This window comes from Equus quagga, chromosome 18, assembly GCF_021613505.1.
Source record: "Equus quagga isolate Etosha38 chromosome 18, UCLA_HA_Equagga_1.0, whole genome shotgun sequence".
Taxonomy (NCBI): domain Eukaryota; kingdom Metazoa; phylum Chordata; class Mammalia; order Perissodactyla; family Equidae; genus Equus; species Equus quagga.
In genome coordinates this window covers 14,811,317-14,830,677 of record NC_060284.1, presented here as the reverse complement: position 1 = coordinate 14,830,677, position 19,361 = coordinate 14,811,317, and the positions used below count along the sequence as shown (strand labels likewise).

Genomic DNA, 19,361 nt, shown 5'->3' with positions numbered 1-19,361 from the left:
ATATACTTTCTTGCACAAAATCTCATTATTCTGAAAAGGAAATTGTAGATAAGTAAGGGTGCAAGCAGAAAAACCAACTAGAATGCTAGTGTAACAGTCCAGGGCTGAAGTGATGGTAACTTGCGAGTAGTGGAGGTAAAAAGTAATGGAATTTGGAATATACCTTGGAAGTACGGTAAATAGGACCTCCTCATGGATGGAGGGGCAGGGGCAGGAATCAAGGCTGACCAGTGGTTCTCAATGAGGGGGTGACTTTGCCTCCCAGGGGACATCTGCAATGTCTGGAGACATTTTTTTTTCTTTTTTTTAAGGAAGATTAGCCCTGAGCTACTGCTGCCAATCCTCCTCTTTTTGCTGAGGAAGACTGGCCCTGAGCTAATGTCCATGCCCATCTTCCTCTGCTTTATATGTGGGATGCCTGCCACAGCATGGCTTGCCAAGTGGTGCCATGTCCATACCTGGGATCCGAACCGGCGAACCCCGGGCCGCCGAAGGGGAACATGCTCACTTAACCGCTCCACCACCAGGCCGGCCCCTGGAGACATTTTTGGTTGTCACAATTGGTAGTGGGGGTGGGAGGTGGCAATATGCTACTGGCATCTATGGGTAGAGGCCAAGGATGCTGTAAACATATTACAACGCACAGCAGTGCTGCAAAACAAAGAATTATCTGGCCAAAAAGTGTCAATTGTGCTGAGGCTGAGAAATCCTGATACAGACTCACTCCAACTGGTTCCCATTCTAGAATACCCACACTTCCAGGATAATCAACAAAAAAAGGTAAAAAATAAGGTCCTTACTTATTTTCAACATTTAGAGACAACTAAAATTGTGTTAGACATGAAATATAGTTTATTTGTTTGGAGGTAAATTATACCACTCTGTGGTTAACACTATGCTGCTCAGAAAGACTGGTATATAAGTCTAATTAATCAAATACGAAAAAATCAGTTACTGATTAATAAATGCCATTTGTTGAACAAACTTTCTCAAAATATAACTGAAAAAATTCTACTTAGCAATAATGCCCAACACTGCTTTTACAATTTTTCTTATCAGTTATGCTTAAATCTATAGTTCAATATTTTCATTGCTTTTCCAAATATAAATTCCCCAATAATCTAAAGGGATGGCTATAAACACTGAAAAACATAATCAGACCTATAAACGGGTAAAATGGCAGGAAAAGCTCAGTAGTGAAAAATGACGGCCCACTTGTATCTATGTGCACATAAGTGTGTAGTTATCTGTCTACTTTGGGCCTTTTGCCAGCGGGCCCACTCGTTTTAGCTATCAGGAAGACTGCAGCACACATTTCCCTCAATTACACTAAGACTAGCAATGGGAAAAGTACACTTTTAGACCTAATTCACAAAGCACAAAATGCCAAAGTTGGTAAAGTTCATTCCACCTCGTTCTTTGTTATGTAAAAGGAAAGAATTTTAGAAAAAATCACTGTGATCGCCTCCTAATCCCTAAAGCATCCTAAGGAGTCTGAAATCACTACTAGTGCAGTAAATCACGTGCCACAATATGCTCAGGAAGTCTGAAGTCTGAAATTACTTGGTAACTGAAGAAGACAACATAAAACACACAAAAAAATTTTTTATCTACTCCCGGGATGACAATTCAGAACATTACCTTACATCGGAGTTCTCACAGGTAGGGGCCGGAGGACACTATTTCTAGGAAGGCATAAAGTCAATTTTGGTCAAGAAATGGATGCTGTTCTTAAATTATAAAGACCTCAATAAAACTGGATACGGGCACATACAATACTAGGTTACTAAGTTTGGTTAAAACTGAATTCAAGGAACAATCACGGTTTTGAAAGGTAAAGAAAAGGGCAGTCACATTACCACAGCCTCATCCACATTACAAAAACTTCCATAGCGGCTTGGGAGCTCAGAGGCCTCCAGCCTGAATTCATCCCCACTTGAGAGAAAACTAACAACCTGACAATCTAGACGTAAAACACAGGGATACTTTACTACCGTGAAAATCAGGCCGAGTTTCCGCTGGGCCTGGCGGAAGTCGCCAGGAGCATCACCCGCGACGCCGAGGCGCGCTTCTCCCAGGCGCCCTCCCGGCTGCGGCGCTTTCGAGACACTGTTGCGTCGTTGTAACGTCTATCGACGTCACCTCTTCCCCGTGGATGCACAGCGTGACCCTCAGCAGAAAATCCACCCTCACTTCCTCCCTGAGGCGGCGACCGATAAGAAACAATTCCTCCTTTTTTCAGGCTTTCAGAAACTCGAGCCAACCGCGGCAGCCGCGGCAGTCTCACACACTACCCCAGAAGAACAACCACAGTGCCTCAACTTAGGGCCGCGCGGAGAGGAGGCGCCAAATACACCCCATTCTCGCGAAATCGCAAACACAATTCTCGCGATATCTCTCTTCCTCTCCTTTTTCAGCCCCACCTCCACAGCAGCCCGTTGCTTCAAAACATCGCGAGATTTTCTTCTTCCAGTCCCCGCCCCTTTACGGCACGATGGTCGCACAAGAATGTGATACTGGCTCGACGGCCGCCATTTTCTTTCTTTCTTAGCAGTTGGCTGAGGGAAGGTCTCTGCGAAGAAGCGGTAGCGGCCACTGTAGTGTAGACATGGCAGACTATTCAACAGTGCCTCCACCCTCCTCTGGCTCAGCTGGTGGTGGAGGCGGCGGCGGCGGCGGTGGAGGAGTTAACGATGCTTTCAAAGATGCGCTTCAGAGAGCCCGGCAGGTAAGTCTGGACCGCGCGGCGGGATCCCCACAGCTCACGGTAATTGGCCGTTGGCTGAGTAGGCCGCTACTTCTTCGCGCGTCAGGAAGAGGAAAGAAGTGCCCTTCTGGGCTCTGAAATGTGACGAGACTCGCGTTTCCCAACGTTGGTAATATCGGTTAGAGGCCGGAACTCGGTTTTGTGTTCTTGGTGCCTAAGCCACTTAAAACCTCAGCGCGTGCTACGCATAGCTGGCTTTAGGTCTTTCTCCCGCTTCTGCGGCGCTCGCGCTTCTTTCTCCAAGGAGTTGGCTTAGCATTTCCTTTCCCTCGGAGTGAACGTCCTTCTCCGTTGGAGTAAAGCGCGCGTAGTTTTACACAATAGTATGGAAGGTTCTGGTAATGAGTTTGTGAAAGGACCAGGGGCTGCCCACAGGAGCCATAGTAAGGGAAAGGATGTGTCACTGAAGCAGTCTTCACAGCCTCCAGCTCGTTCGAGCTCTCTCTCGCAGTTAATCTTTCGGGCTCCTTCACTTTCACACCCACGAGGAAGAGACTACGGAGAGCACTAGTGTCCCGGGTTGGAATCCTTCCTCAGGGCGGGATTTACGTGTCAGTGTGTTCTACCAGTCCTTCCTCCTTATTTCTCAAAATGGCTTCGGGCCCATTATACCCGAAGTTTCAATTTGAATCTGCCTCTCTGTTCAGAGTCGTAAACTGTCCAGACCTCTTTGTATTACGTAGCTGCGTACATTTGCCCTGAAGGCACTTCTTTCTCCAGCGAGAGCTGTAAAAAAAAAAAAAAAAAAAAAAAGTACGTGTACTCCAGGAAAGTGAATGATTTCTTAATTTGAACTTTACCTTTACTAGGTAATCCCTTAATATAATTGCAGCTTAAAAATGTGCGATGTTGGTATGAACTTATATGTAAGCAAAAGTAAGAATCTTTTTCTCCTTTTGACACTCTGCATATTAGGTGCTGGACGTTTTCAGTCTACAGTGTTAACCGAATGGTAATCCGAAACTAATTTTGTAGTATGTTTGATTGCATTAGGAGTTCACTTCGTTAACTTCTGTTTTATCCTCCAGTTCGATGAAAGGATCATTTGAGTCAAAATCTGTAGTGATGTAAGAAATCGCTCTTATTTTTGTAATAGCAACATGTTATAAATAAGAATGTACCTGTACGTGCTTATAACCAAAAATATTTGGGGGGGGGGTCAACAAAAAGTCATCATTAATACTAATCCTGCGATTTTTTTCATCTAGTTTTTTTAATTACTTCTGAGCATGCTTAGATAGTGACTGAAACATTTATATAGCGACAGGCGCTCTGTTAGTGGGGTTTTATTAGATTAGATTGAAAGACTCATGTGAATTTTGTTCAACTAGCATATTGAATTGATTTGTACCACCCTGTAGTTAGATACTGCAGATTTTTCTAATGTCTGAATTGGATTTTTGCCTTCTATAAAGCTATGATATAGTCAAGGAACCAAATGCAAATGAATAGTAGTATCTGATTAATGTTTTCAGAGATGAGTAGACCAAATATGGACAATGTTAATTCATACACTTGGTCTGTAAACATAGAGCTCCTACTATAAGTCAGGCAATGTACACAACGCCAGGGAGTGGGGTGCCTAACTGCCAAAGTAAAGGACTGATATTTTAAGCAAGGCATTGAAGAATGAGTGAGAGAAAAGAAGCAGCATGTGCAAAGGTATGGGGGGTTTGGGAATGACAAGAACCCAAGAGTGAAGTCACTGGAGGATAGTGTTGAGTGGGGTGAGGAGGGTGGAAAATGATGTGAGAAAAGATAGATGGATACCATTTCAGAAAGACTTCGGCTTGCCGTGCTTTAATTAAAAATTGGACTTCCTTATTTGGCTAAGCTATAATCTCCTGATTAAGGTAGACTGCTTTTTGAACATAGAAGTTGTCCTCAAACTATGGAATTTCTTGCAGTCTCTTTATATGCCAGTAGGTCAGCTGCCCCAATGCCCTTGCTGTAATGATAATGATTCTTTACAGATGTCTTTGCTATAACTCACTGGGGTTTTTTTTTTACAGAATTGATCTTAAATCTGAGATTCCAAAATTTGGCTTTCGAGTTGAGTTACCCGTTCTGATTACATTTGAGGATGTCTCTATCGGTGTAGCTGCTTGTCTGATTTTGTAGAAGTGGAATATAAGGAAGAGTACTTGGACTGAAGGAACAAGATAGGTTGATATCTGAACCACTTTTTCCTTATCTGTATAAAAGGATACTGAATTATATTTCCCAAATCCCCATCTAACCATAAGTTTCTTTTCTTTGTCTAAAATATTATGCTGTGTTCTTCGGAAGGAAGAGGTATAAGAACAGCTTCTTGCCCTCAAAGAGCCGTGTACCAGTGGGGATGCTATTGGCATTTTTAGCTGGAGAGTTCTTTGTTATGCAGGGAAGGAGGACAAGTGATTAGGATCCCTGGTCCCTACCTGGTAGCATTTACTCTAGTTGATTGTTGCCATCTGGTAACCTAGGCCAAGTTCCCAATCTTTTTTCTAGAGAATCTCGATAGCTTATTTTTTAATGTGAAATTTTTAGATTTTTACAGTACTCTAAGCTAAATTCAGCACAGGGGCACCAGGTTGCTTCTCAAGTTTAGGATTGCCAGTGTATACACCTTAGAAATTTATATTTGTGTATTTCAAGCTGTAACTCCAGAGGATGAAGTTTGGATTCTTTGATTAGATGTTTCGTGATCACACTGAATAACAAGTTCTCTCTCTGACACATTGGAAGATTAAAATGTACCTACTTTTTTGTTCTCCTTAAGGTTATATGAAGATAGAAGTGAATCAGAGACTTAGACTGGATGAGTAGAGTGGTAGATCACAAGTTAAGCAGAAAATATCAACCCTCATCATTCCTTCCCTTCTACATGACTATTAGTAATTTTATCTACTCAATTATTCTTAAAATCTCTTCCTTAGTAATTGTAGAAAGTGATTCAGGCTACATTATGTTGTTTGAGTGCAATGAAAATTTTATAAAATAGAATTGTTGACTTTTTAATTACTGTTAATCTTTTCATTGAAAACTAGCATTTGAGTGTGTGTTTTTTTTTAACATTTTGTGACAGGATAGCAAAGCTTGATTATAATATTAAGCAAAGATTCCTGTGTTGTAGAGATGGGACAGTGTTAATAAAATGATGGCCTAGTAATATTTCTAGTGTCCTTCATGCATCTTCACACTTCTGGTGCGTGGGAACTGAATCCATCAGGACCTTGCCCATAGTAGGTACTCAGTATTTATTGAATTGAATCAACAAATATCTGTAATGAATTAAAGTTGTAATGAAATTTTGTTTTGAAAATAATTACATTGTTTCAAAATTCGTCTTTTGAATCCGGACAATATGGCTATGTCAGATCTTAGGGATACAAAGAGAGATTGTATACTTTATTCTTCCATAGGCACAGTTTTCACAAATAGAACGTAATTTTATCTTTGGCCAGGACAAAAATCTGTTAAATTTTTTAAATCAAATATTTGAAGTCTTGTGGACCATGCTTTGTAGTTGAATTATAGTATGCTGATTTGTTCATAATAACTGGCAATTTATATACTGCGTATTAGGCTCTGTGCTAAACATATCTTGTATTAGTTCATTGCAGTTTCATAACCATCCTCCAAGGTAAGTGTAGAAACTATTATCTCCTTTGTACAGATAAAGTGAATGAGGCACAGAATGCTTAAGAAAATCTGGCAAGGACACAAAGCAGTAGAACCAGAATCACAACCTACTGCAAATTGCAGTCGGACCCCAAAGCCTAGGGAAGCCTATAGTGGACTGAAAATTAGGAGATAAGTCATTTTGGCCTTTAGGTAGTTCTTAGAATCAGCTTTTGCACCTCCCCCACCTTTTTTTAATCTCTAAAATCAGGTGTATGACTAAATAATCTCTTAAATTGCCTTTCAACTCCAAAATTCTTGGGTTTGAGGAATAGTCAATGAAGAAAGGTGAAAAATGCTAAAACAATGAAAGCATGAAAAATACTCATTTGAGAAGTAGACCAAGGTCCAAATGGAAAGCTTGAATTATTATTGTAAGTTAAAATCAAAGAAATTGCCTACACGAAATTCTGCTAGTCTAATAAAAATTTCATATAGGTGGAGTTTAGATTTCATGAATTATTATTTCTCTTAAATTAATCCTTCTTTTTTTGAGGGAAGATTGTCCCTGAGATAACATCTGCTGCCAGTCCTCCTCTTTTTGCTCAGGAAGACTGGCCCTGAGCTAACATACGTGCCCATCTTCCTCTACTTGATATCTGGGATGCCTGCCACAGCATGGCTTGCCAAGCGGTGCCATGTCCACATCCGGGATCTGAACGGAATTGGTGAACCCCGGGCCGCCGAAGTGGAGCGTGTACACTTAACTGCTGTGCCACTGGACCGGCCCCAAATTAATCCTTCTTGTAGTGACCTAGGAAATACATATTTTCTGTTGATCTTAAGAATTGACTAAATCTGTGTTAGTGTTCTTACTAAATCTCTTGTCTAGTATCTTTGTGTTGGTTCTGAATTTTTGAGATGGTGTTAACTGATTCTTTTGAGTGAACTAAGTATCAACTTTCATTTTAATTTGACAAGTACTAGAATTATTTAATGAATAAGGGGATAAAAATGAGTAACCTTTCTCTATGCAGAAGTTCCTTGGAGTTCAAGGAGTGCTGCTCTGCAAACTCAGAGCATTTATAACTGCAGAAGGTATTCACAGCCTAAACCATTTTCCTATCATTAGTAGTACTATTTTCTCTGACCTGAAATACTTTCCTTCTAACATCAGTGCCCATCAATGCCTGGCAGTGTATTTAAGTTTCTAAGGAACAATTCAAATGCTAAGTGCTTTAAAACTTAAGGATGGAAAAGCAGTTGTTTCCAGGTGTGATGAGGAAAACTTTCATAAAAGAAATAAGATTTTCATTAGATACTCAAAGACAGAAACAGGCTTTTGAGAAAGTGAAAGATGATTAAGGGAGGTTAGATTGATCAAATCTGTAGGGAGTCAGGAAAATAAAATTTAAGCTCTCTCTCTTTTTTTTTTTTTTTTTTTTGGTGAGGAAGATTGGCCCTGAGCTAACATCTGTGCCTTTCTTCCTTTATTTTGTATGTGGGATGCTGCCACAGCATGGCTTGATGAGTGGTATGTAGGTCCATGCCCAGGATCCAAATCCGCAAATCCCAGGCTGCTGAAGCAGAGCACTCGATGTTAACCATTATGCCACCGGGTCAGCCCCAAAATTTAGACCTTTTTGTATCAGGCATTTTTGTAGTTAATCCTGGTATGCTTTGTGGTAGATGTTTGCATTTACAGATGGGGGAAAGGGAAATCTAAGAAGCCTTGGAGGTACAGTTGCCTTATGAGAGCTGGTGTGTATATATATTAGACTAAGGTGATACATAGTGGATTTAAGAACCAAGTCATTGAATATCCTCTTACCCTCTCCAGTTTCCTAATTATAATGAAGCTTGAAGCAGTTGGTTTCATTCTTTATCAGGATCTCTTTGGGGGAATTCCAGTCACCAAAAGTTTGATTTTCTCTTTAATTCTTTATCATGGAAATTTTCACACGTACTCAAAATTGAAAGAAGAATATAATGAACTCTAATGACCCTATCACCCATCTTCAGTGATTACCCCTTGTGGCAATTAGCATGGAGCTGTGTAGAAATTGAGACATCTCCACCATTGACTTACCATATAACCTTAGTTAAGTTACCTCTTGACATTTTTTTTGACTGTAAAATGGATCTCCATCTCACTAAGTTCTCTCTACCTCATAGGGTCGTTGTGATGATTCATAGTGACAAAAGGAATTTAAAACACTTATTATAGTGTGGGCTTTGGCCTATAGCTGGCACTTGGTAATATTCTATTTTCCCTTTCATAGATAAATAACCGTTGATTGTGCCCTACTTGGGACTTGAGACTGCATTTATTATATGATGTTTGTTTACTCAAGTGCAAGCAATTATGTGCCCAGCTCTAAAAGTTAAAGGTCTTTTAAGAATGAAATGATTTTGGTTCTATAGCTGAGGCTTTCTTAGAGGTACAGTTTCCCAGGCTTCACCCCCATGCCATGTTTCCTTAGAACAAGATTGTCCAATAGAACTATGATGCAAGTCACATATTTTATTTAACCCCTCATATCCAAATTATTGTCATTTCAGTATATGTTCAATATAAAACTTTCTGAGATGTTTTCATTCTTTATATTTGTTCCAGGTTTTCCGTTTGCAGTGTGTATTTTACACGTAAAGTACACTTAAAATCTGAACTTGTACTAGCCACATTTCAAGTACTCAGTAACCACGTGTAATTAGCATCTACCTTATTAGACAGCCAGCCTTAGAGTCCATCCCACAAGGTGTTCACATGCTCTGTGTCCACACATGTCTTTTGAAGAGTCATGGGAGAGAGCGGTGGAGAACATAGAATTAGGATCCAAATTTTCTTCAATGATATTTAGTCAGTCTTCTAAAAGATTCCTACTTGATTTCTTCCCTGTTTGTTCTTATAGAGATGTATCAGAAGCTTAATCCCAGGTGATTATTTGTTAATTCTATGAAATTATTAATGGTAGTAATAAATTGAACTGTAATTGTAATTTATCTTTGTATCAAGTTAATTTTCTTATGTCATAGATATTTAGCATATATGCATATTAGGAAATATATGAGGAAATTTAATACTGACTAGTATACAGTAGTTATGATCCTATCCTTAATGATGATATGTTTTTGTTTTTTAAGATTGCAGCAAAAATTGGAGGTGATGCTGGTACATCACTGAATTCAAATGACTATGGTTATGGGGGACAAAAAAGACCTTTGGAAGATGGAGGTAAGTTATAGCCAATAAGTATTTTAATTGTTTTATGTAGAGTTTAGATGACGTGATTTTCAGTATTTTTCAAATGTTCTTTTATTGAAACATTACTTTTATCATAAGGTTCCTAAAATTGTAAGGTTTATATTGGCTTCAAAAGGAAAGGGGAAAAAGAGACCAAGACAGGTAAGTAAAATTTGAGTCAACCAACCAGTTTTGTCTTACTAGAAAACATTTTCCCTCTTTTAAGATAGTGGAAAATGTGACAGAGTGACAGTTTGCACAGACCACTTGTTAATAAACTGGAACAAACAAAAATCTAAAATGTAGAAGACATTTCACTGGTTTTTTCCCTCATCATACATGAATTAATCTTTATATGCTATATTTTCGTTATTTTCAGTTTTCACTTTAAAGGTTGAAGTTGTTATCATTTGCTACTCTAGTGTGTTGCAGGTTATACCATTTTTTTATGTTACTGTTTCGTTTTAGTACCTTGTTTTGTGTTTCAGGTTTAACTCAAAATGTGGCTTAAAATAGTAGATATACAGTGCCTTGTATTTTTTAAAAACATAATTGTTGAAGCTTCTGAACTTAGAAGTGTGCACATTTTTTGTTTTAGATTTGATGTATGAATTTTGATACACTTTCTTTTTGCCCTTTTATTTTTTAACAAAAGAGGATTCTGAATGAGCCTGTAGAATGTATTTGTAGCTTTTAACCAGGAGTGCTTGGTTTCCTTTTATGTAAGTGTCTTTCACATTTATAGTGAGGTTTTAATATACAGAAAAATGAGCTAATGATGCTTCAGATGTTGTATGTAATGTATTCTTTTTATTTTATGTGTAGATGGCTCTTGGACAAGTCCGAGCAGTACAACACACTGGGAGGGAATGCCCTCTCCTTTTAAAGGCAGGAATTTTTATTTATTACCTGTGTTTAGTATGTAAACGTGAAAAACCAGTGGATTCTTAAATGGACACAAATATTTCTTGGATTATGTGTCTGAATTTTTGCTGCACAACATTCTGATAATCATTTGAGTTTGAAGGGGGGAGAAGAATGTAGTCCTTTCAGCTCTAGGTTGTCTATTAAGGTATGCATTGTACTCATCTGTGTAAAGGATGTAGATGAAGGTAGTCATGTAGTTGTTTTGAGTTTTTCTGCTGAAGTTTATGCCGTGAAATGTTTGGTTGGGAACAGTAGAACAGTTTAGACTGAGATTGCCTTGTAATGTGATTTTTCATTTATTTATTTATTTATTTATTTTGCATAGCTCTGTGGTCACTGTAGATACATTCAACTTTTGATATGTCAAATTTTCACATTTTGATAGTGGTTTTTTTTCCTTCCAATCTTGAGTTCCTACAGTGGGAAGCATCATTAGCCTTTATTTAGCATGTGATATTTTGCTAGTAATGGGCCTAAATACTTTGTCTTGTATCATTCTAAAGTGCGTAACATACATTAAGGTCAGTGATTTGATAGAATCAAAAACAATTTCTTTAAAATGTCTGTGCATCTTTTCTAAATATGAAGAGAATGAAATAAATGTAATTTTTCTTCTTTCGATTACTAAGATTTTGGGCTGAGTTTTGGTGCTTTTTGGTTCAAATGACAAACCATACCCTTAGCTATTTCAATAAATGTTTATATTGATATTTTGGCTTGGGCATGTGGGAGCTAAGTCTACTATTTGTACTTATTGGCAAAAAATTAAAAGACTCTTAATTTTGCAGATCAACCAGATGCTAAGAAAGTTGCTCCACAGAATGACTGTAAGTATTTGTTTTAAATTGGGTTAAAAGCTAATGTAACTGGATTTTAATATTAGGGTTTTGTTCCTCTCTTTTGATGGGTATCTTTCAAGTTAGTTGAGGGCCGTGAATATTCTTTTAGAATGAATTTCTTTGTAAATATGTACCTCCTGTCTTTATAATCTCCCACTTAAGTATTAGCCAGGTGTATATTAAGATTTGGTTGGTAAAGCATTTTACGTGTTTAGTTTATAACTTCATTTTTTGATCTCTGCTTGCACCACTTGTAAAGGGACAGTTTGTTCTATGCCATTGCTAATGTCTGCCCTTTCACTGACTTCCTTGTCTACTGTCATAGTTGATTTAAGTATTCTGCAGAAAATTTTACTCTCTTCAAAGTGTTGGCTGTGCATCAGGGAAAGATTTTAGAATTGCTTGATATGATTATAAAATATATGTGAACTTAAGTTTAAATTTTTTATTTAATTTTTTGGTAGCTTTTGGAACACAGTTACCACCGATGCATCAGCAGCAAAGGTATAGTCAAATGCTTTTCAAAGAGTACTTTGCAAGTTTTAGTTGAACTGTACGTAAAAACATATAATCAAGTTAGTGTATAGTGAATATGTGTCTGCATTTTTTTTTGGTATAATTCGTTTCCCATGACTTAAGAAAGTGATATAGCATGATCGTTTTTCTTTTCGCGTGAGATACATTTGTAATTTGGAAGGATGGGTGGGATTAGCCACATTTTAGAAGAACTAAGGTGAATTAAAATAACAGTTAAGAAAACATTCCCGGGGCCGGCCCGGTGGCGCAGCGGTTAAGTTCACGCGTTCTGCTTCTCAGTGGCCTGGGGTTCGCGGGTTCAGATCCCGGGTGCAGACATGGCACTGCTTGGCACTCCATGCTGTGGTAGGCGTCCCACATATAAAGTAGAGGAAGATGGGCACGATGTTAGCTCAGGGCCGGCCAGGCTTCCTCAGCAAAAAGAAGAGGAGGACTGGCATTAGTTAGCTCAGGGCTAATCTTCCTCAAAAAAAAAAACAAGGAAAAAGAAAACATTCCCAGAACTCCACCCCGGCTCCTTTGCAGTTCATGCCTTTAGACCATTCCATCCACCATACCCTCCTCACTTTATGTGTATCACCTTAATTAAGATTCTGACATTAACTGCTCAAGACATATTTTGACTGTGAATATGTGCCTGGAAACTTAGTTTAAGCTATTAGACTTGCATTTTTATTAGTAGATTACCTTTTATATGTAAACAGATTATCTTTTTTTGGAGGAAAATGTTAGTTTCTTTTATTTCTTAGCAGGTCTGTAATGACAGAAGAATACAAAGTTCCAGATGGAATGGTTGGATTTAGTAAGTAGCATAATTTTTAAAGCTTTGAAAACATAGTCAAAACATACTTTGTAATTTTTCAGCAAATAATTTTCTTTTTTCTTACTAGTAATTGGCAGAGGAGGTGAACAGATCTCACGCATACAGCAGGAATCTGGATGCAAAATACAGATAGCTCCTGGTAACATTCTTTTCGTTATTTTCAAAATGACGTAGAAAACAAAGACATTTTTTAAGTTGCTAGTGAAAATGTTGCCAGCTGTTCATCTTTTATTGACCTAAAATTTTACTCCTTTTTTCTTGTTTTTTTTTTTTTTATTGTAGATAGTGGTGGCCTTCCAGAAAGGTCGTGTATGTTAACTGGAACACCTGAATCTGTCCAGTAAGTATGAAAATCATGTGCCTAAGGCCAGTTCCTCCTTCCTTTTGAAGAACGTTGCTCCTGCACTTGAACCGACTTTCTCTTGCAGTATTAATTTTTTCTAGATAATTTCTAGATAGCATGCAAACATGTTTGAAAATTCCTCCATCTTAACAAAAACCATCCCTGAACCCCACATTTCTATTTCTCTGCTCCCTTTACAACAAAACTCCTTAAAAGAGGTACCTCTGCTTCCTGTATCATCTGCCTATGTTTTCGTTTTGAACTCATACCAGTCAGGCTTTTATTGCCACTGTTCCGTTGAAATTGCTGCTTTCAAGATCACAAGTGGCCTCCACATTATTTAGCCGATTAGCATTTTTCGACACAGTGGACCACTCACCTAAAGATACTCACCTCTCTTACTGCTATTCTCAGTCTTTTTTGGTTGTCCTACGTTATCTTCCTGGCCTCTCAACATGAAAGTGCCACAAAATTCAGTCCTCCTATAGCTACACATCTTCCTTAAATGATTTTATTTACTCTCATTTAATATATAGCTTTATATATCATAAATTTTATTTACTCCTAAGTTTTTATTTTCAACCTTGATCTCTCTCCCTAAATTCCAGACTCATATCCAGCTGCTTACTTAGTATTTCCACTTAAACGTCTATTAGACATCTCAAACAAAATTGTCTTTCTACCCCATTCCCAGCCTGCATTTTCTTTTGCTCATCTTATTCATCTCATCTCAGTGTATGGCAACTCTGTTTTAGTACTTTATCTTTCTCTTATGCTTCATTAATCCCTAAGCAACTCTGGGTCATGTTTTCTTCATAATTTTTTTGGAACCCAGCCTCTTGCCACCTTCTAACTATCACCTTATCTGTGATGCCATTTGCCTATGTAATTGCAGCGTGACTCCGTTCATTTTAGCCTTGTCCAGCAATAGGCTATTCTTGTAACAGTATAGGCATAGTGACCCTTTTAAAATGTGGATCAAGTCACATCACTACTTTGCTCAAAATCCTCTAATGCATCCCCATTTAGAATGAAAGTCAGTGTCTTTATCATGGACTGGCTTACCAGCTACCTTTCTCGCGTTGGTTTTTACCGTTCTTCTCCCAACTCACTCTGCTCTCACTCCATTTAGCTTCTTTCTTGTTTTAGCACACCAAGCATGCTTCTCATTTGAGTCCTTTGCACTTCTTGTTTCTTTGGAACATTTTTCTCCCGTATATTTTCAGTCACTTTCCCACTTTCTTCAACTCTTGGCTCAAATGCTCGTCATCAGTAAGGTGTCCCATAGCTGTTTCGCATAAAATAGGATTCCATCATACACACACATTCTGTCCTCCTTCTCCTTTTTCTTTGTACCTCTTTACCAAATGCCATGTTGATTAATTAACCTACTAATTTTACTTAAATTATTTAATGAAGTTAAGCCATGCCAACAAGAACCCTGTCTGTTTTTGTTCAGTGCTGTAACCCCATTACCTAGAATAGTACCTGGCATATAGTTGACGTTTCTTAAGTATTTGTTGAATGAATAAATTCTAACGTGTCAGTGGAAAGTGGTAGTTTAAAAATGTAAATACGTTATTTAGCTCTTGGAGGAATCAGCTTACTTATGAGATCACTTTAGAAGTAGAATGCTACTACTTTGAAATTTTGGACTATTCTTAAAAATATTGAAAATTTTATACCTAGAAAATTATATTGTATAGTTTCCAACTTTGACCCCATGTCATTTTCTTTTAACTAAAATTATTAAAATATAGGTTTGAGCCACCTAAACCTGAATTGGGATGAGAAGAGTACCTGATTGTTTTATTTTGTATTTCTCTATTTGGATAAGCTTTTGGGTATGTGGCAACTTATTATTTAACTATTAAATTTGTTAACAGATCAGCGAAACGGTTACTGGACCAGATTGTTGAAAAAGGAAGACCAGCCCCTGGCTTCCATCATGGTGATGGACCAGGAAATGCAGTTCAAGAAATCATGATTCCAGCTAGCAAGGCAGGATTAGTAATTGGAAAGGGGGGAGAGACTATTAAACAACTTCAGGTATTACATGTTTGTGAAATGATTGTTTTTCGTCTGTTTTGAAGCCAGTTTCCTTCTGCTCCCCTTTTGTTAATACACTTGATGTCTGTGATTGATAGGAGCGGGCTGGAGTTAAAATGGTTATGATTCAAGATGGACCTCAGAACACTGGTGCTGACAAACCTCTTAGGATTACGGGAGACCCATACAAAGTTCAAGTAAACTTACGTTTATATTTTACAAAGAAGGATTTGGGGTGGATGACAAAATGGGCAAAATATGCTTGAATAATTACAGTGTTTCGAGGCATACTTTCTAAATTGGGTAATTTTTTCTATTTCAGCAAGCCAAGGAAATGGTGTTAGAGTTAATTCGTGATCAAGGTGGTTTCAGAGAAGTTCGAAATGAGTATGGGTCAAGAATAGGAGGAAATGAAGGGATAGATGTAAGTCAAATACCCATTCAGAAACTGTTGTGTGCTAATTCATAAGTATAATGTTTTTCCTGTTTTGTATTACATAGCTTTCTCTAATATTGTATCCTCTTTTTTCCCCCCACTTTCTACGTTAGAACACAGAATGTATATTTTGTATCGTTACCCTATTTGATAGAAACGTAGTGCTGCGTATGCTTTTATGATTTAAGGCAGATTAATTCTCAGGAAATGGCTGTCTTAATACTTGGTCTTCTTTGCATAAGGTCCCCATTCCAAGATTTGCTGTTGGCATTGTAATAGGAAGAAATGGAGAGATGATTAAAAAAATACAAAATGATGCTGGTGTTCGAATTCAATTTAAACCAGGTGAGTACATAGATTTAATTTTCTAAGTGTTGGTAGCAGTTACTTTTGACACTCACATTTAATGCTAAATTAATCCAATTTGATTCTTTATTTGTTCTGAAGATGATGGAACAACACCTGATAGAATAGCACAAATAACAGGACCTCCAGACCGATGTCAACATGCTGCAGAAATTATTACAGACCTTCTTCGAAGTGTTCAGGTTTGATAGAATATTAATAATTTCATTGTTTTGTTTTCAGTTAGAAAACATTTTCCTTCATCAAATCTGAAAGTGTCCCTCCCCTTTATGTTTATATCGGGATCTGTTTGATGGTACTTTATTAATAGCTAGAAAGTTTAAATTGCTTTGAGGTAAACATCTTGGAAGCAGGAAGGCAGCTACATATGTGCACTACCTTTTTCACCCCAGTATAAAAAGAATAAATGGTGATTATCACTTGCTGATTATCTGGCCCAAGTCATTTCCCAGCTTCTCTAAATTTCTGGTTTAGGAAAATGAAAGTTGAGGAAAATCGACATGTAATAATTTTTTTTTCTTTTTTTTTATTGAGTTAATGATAGGTTACAATCTTGTGAAATTTCAGTTGTACATTAATGTTGGTCAGTCATGTTGTAGGTGCACCACTTCACCCTTTGTGCTCACCCCCCCACCCCACCTTTCCCCTGGTATCCACTAAACTGTTCTTAGTCCATAATTTTAAATTCCTCATATGAGTGGAGTCATACACAGATTATCCTTCTCTCGCTGGCTTATTTCACTTAACATAATTCCCTCAAGGTCCATCCATGTTATTGCAAATGGAATGATTTTGTTCTGTTTTACAGCTGAGTAGTATTCCATTCGACATGTAATAATTTTATTGTGGAAAGAAGAGTTTGTTTTTCTGCTGACTTCGTTTCTTTCCTCCTTGTCTTTCTCCTTTTTAGGCTGGTAATCCTGGTGGACCTGGACCTGGTGGTCGAGGAAGAGGTAGAGGTCAAGGCAACTGGAACATGGGACCACCTGGTGGACTACAGGAATTTAATTTCATTGTACCAACTGGGAAAACTGGATTAATAATAGGAAAAGGTAATGTATTTTAAACTCTTAATGTTTTAATGTGTGGTTAAAATTTTAAACACCTTACCTAATTTTTCTGGACACCATTTCTGTTACTATTATAAACAAGTAGCAGTGATTTTCCTTGCTATATTTTAGTAGAAAAGTGTTCGTGTGTTGATAAGTAACAACTAAAACATACGTAAAGGATCTTAAATATACTTAAATGAGAGTAGGATTTGAATCACCTTGGTCTCTAGAGAAGGAGACCAACAGTTTAATTATTAGTGTAAGAAACTTTTCTTTTGAGTTAAAAAGTGGTTTGAGTGTTTTTGTTTATTTTGCTTTTTCTTGACTCTCATGTTTTTAAAATTTTGAATTTTTTAATGTGTGTTAGTTTATATTTACATTGCTTGTAAAAGCAATTTATTTGAACCAAATATTTTGGTAAGTTATAATTTGTCATAATGTTGGGTACAGATATACTAAGTTGTGTTTGAAACTTAAATGAATTTTAAAAGAAGCTTAAAGTTCTTTATATAATTTAAAGTGTTGAATACATGGAAAATCCTAATAGAATATTGGCAGATGGAATACAGGTCAAAACTTTTTTCGTAATGGCCCATTTAATTGTGACATTTTCTGTTGAGTTCTTCCACTTGTATCCTTTGAATCTTTAGAGAAATTACTGTGTTTTGATTTTAGGAGGTGAAACCATAAAAAGCATAAGCCAACAATCTGGTGCAAGAATAGAACTTCAGAGAAATCCTCCACCTAATGCAGATCCTAATATGAAGTTATTTACAATTCGTGGCACTCCACAGCAAATAGACTATGCTCGGCAACTCATAGAAGAAAAGATTGGTGTGAGTATGTTTTAAACTTCCAATTTATAGCATAAACCCTGTTAGTTAAATAAGACATTAATTCAGATGCTCCTCGATGTGCTGCACAGAAAAATGTCCATTTCTGGTGTAAGATTTTAGGTCTGAACACATAATAGATACATACAACATAGAAAAGATGTTCCAGGAACAAGGGTAACTCAATTAGATACATAGTTACAGATGTTTACAACCTTATATTTGGGTGTGGGTAAATAAGAGAAAATAGCATTACTTGCAGATAGGACGTTACAGTTGATAGAGGGTTGTGAAACATACTTGAAGGAGATAGTTAACGAGAATTCAATATTTATCGAGGGCTTACTATACCCAACCCTCTTGAGGCAAAGATGAATCGAATGCGTCCCTTACTTTAAAGTAGAAATTTACAAATCCTGAGTATTTAACTGGCAATCATCTGGTGAGTTTTAAAATGTAGACTACTTGGGTACTTTTCACCTTTACACATTAACACACAGTTCTGATTCATAATGTCTGGAGTAGGACCCAGCAATCTAATTTTACAAAGATGTTCCAGGTGATTCTGATACACAGCCAAATTTGGAACTTTTTTCTCTAGATAAGTTTGCTGGTGGTAGTACAAAAAAGCATGAAGAATCTTGACTGCTTTCTTGTAAATGTGGCAAAAAGTGCTTTCCTGTATTCTTTTACCGTGAAGAATTAACATACGATGTGAGAGAGCATCTTAAATTATTAATAATAATTAGAATTTGTTAGGAAAATTCTTGATGTTTACCGTGTTGTAAATGGGGTGCAAAATAAGGTTGACACTGTTTCTGTCTGCTTGGGAAGACAAAAAAATAGATGTACAAAAGACACTTGAAGAATATCATGAAAATATACACCAACATTTAAGTTTTGTGGTATGGATAATGAATGTAATTGTTCAAAAAAAATGAAGAAAATAACTGTGGAATCAGTAATGACAGAGATTGATGCCAGAAAAATGAATTGCACATCTTGGTTTTGGATTTTACTATCCTTAGCCTGCATGGATCAGGATTTCTTCTGGATTGATGGGCAAACAAGATAGGTTGTTCTAGAGAAGCAGTGTAGTATAGTGGTTAAGAACCTGGACTCTAGAGTTAAGCTATTTGGGTTCAAAATACTCTGAATCGTTTACTGGCTGTGACATTGGGGTAAGTTATTTATTCTGTGCTGAAGTTTCTTCCTCTGAAAATGAGGATATAGTACCTACCTTACAGGATTGTAGGGATTAAGTGATTGAAGTATGCATGTGTGTATTATGTAAAAGAGTGCCTGGTACATAGCCCTATAAAAATGTTGCTACTTTTTTCAGTAATCCTTTTTTACTATTTAGAAAGGATAGATTATGGATAATAGAAGTGAGGGATAACAATAGCAATTAGAGACTTAGACAAGTTAGTAAAGGGAACTTTGGAAGTTATGAAGTTTAGCTTTATTATTTTGTATTAAGAAGAATTAAAACTAAATGTAGTTTAAGCATTTTTGTCCAAAATATCACATGGTCAGTATTAA

The 19,361-nt window shown here is 37.2% G+C and overlaps 2 protein-coding genes across 22 annotated transcripts in view; one reads left to right on the top strand and one right to left on the bottom strand.

Moving 5' to 3' along the window:
* The window catches only part of DNAJB4 (DnaJ heat shock protein family (Hsp40) member B4), a 44,923-nt gene extending 42,645 nt beyond the window's left edge, over positions 1–2,278 (bottom strand). For 3 of the 4 annotated variants that reach the window (XM_046645224.1, XM_046645221.1, XM_046645223.1), the window contains exon 1: positions 1,995–2,278. The gene's annotated coding sequence lies outside the window, so the exon portion shown is untranslated. Of the gene's footprint in view, positions 1–1,641; positions 1,686–1,994 lie in introns of all 4 variants that reach the window. The other variant, XM_046645222.1, reaches the window with a different exon arrangement.
* Positions 2,279–2,473: 195 nt separating this feature from the next.
* Positions 2,474–19,361, top strand: part of FUBP1 (far upstream element binding protein 1) — a 34,393-nt gene continuing 17,505 nt past the window's right edge. For 10 of the 18 annotated variants that reach the window (XR_006885996.1, XR_006885995.1, XR_006885993.1 and 7 more), the window contains exons 1-15: positions 2,474–2,728; positions 9,515–9,605; positions 10,440–10,502; positions 11,330–11,368; positions 11,845–11,884; positions 12,667–12,719; positions 12,808–12,879; positions 13,023–13,080; positions 14,970–15,132; positions 15,231–15,329; positions 15,455–15,556; positions 15,811–15,913; positions 16,016–16,116; positions 16,845–16,986; positions 17,662–17,822. Coding sequence is in view for 14 of the 18 variants with exons in the window: in XM_046645204.1 (XP_046501160.1) it covers positions 2,609–2,728; positions 9,515–9,605; positions 10,440–10,502; positions 11,330–11,368; positions 11,845–11,884; positions 12,667–12,719; positions 12,808–12,879; positions 13,023–13,080; positions 14,970–15,132; positions 15,231–15,329; positions 15,455–15,556; positions 15,811–15,913; positions 16,016–16,116; positions 16,845–16,986; positions 17,662–17,822 (1,407 nt within the window). In the remaining 4 variants the exon portion in view is untranslated. The remainder of the gene's footprint in view (positions 2,729–9,514; positions 9,606–10,439; positions 10,503–11,329; positions 11,369–11,844; positions 11,885–12,666; positions 12,720–12,807; positions 12,880–13,022; positions 13,081–14,969; positions 15,133–15,230; positions 15,330–15,454; positions 15,557–15,810; positions 15,914–16,015; positions 16,117–16,844; positions 16,987–17,661; positions 17,823–19,361) is intronic. The other 8 variants (XM_046645211.1, XM_046645215.1, XM_046645207.1 and 5 more) reach the window with 3 other exon arrangements.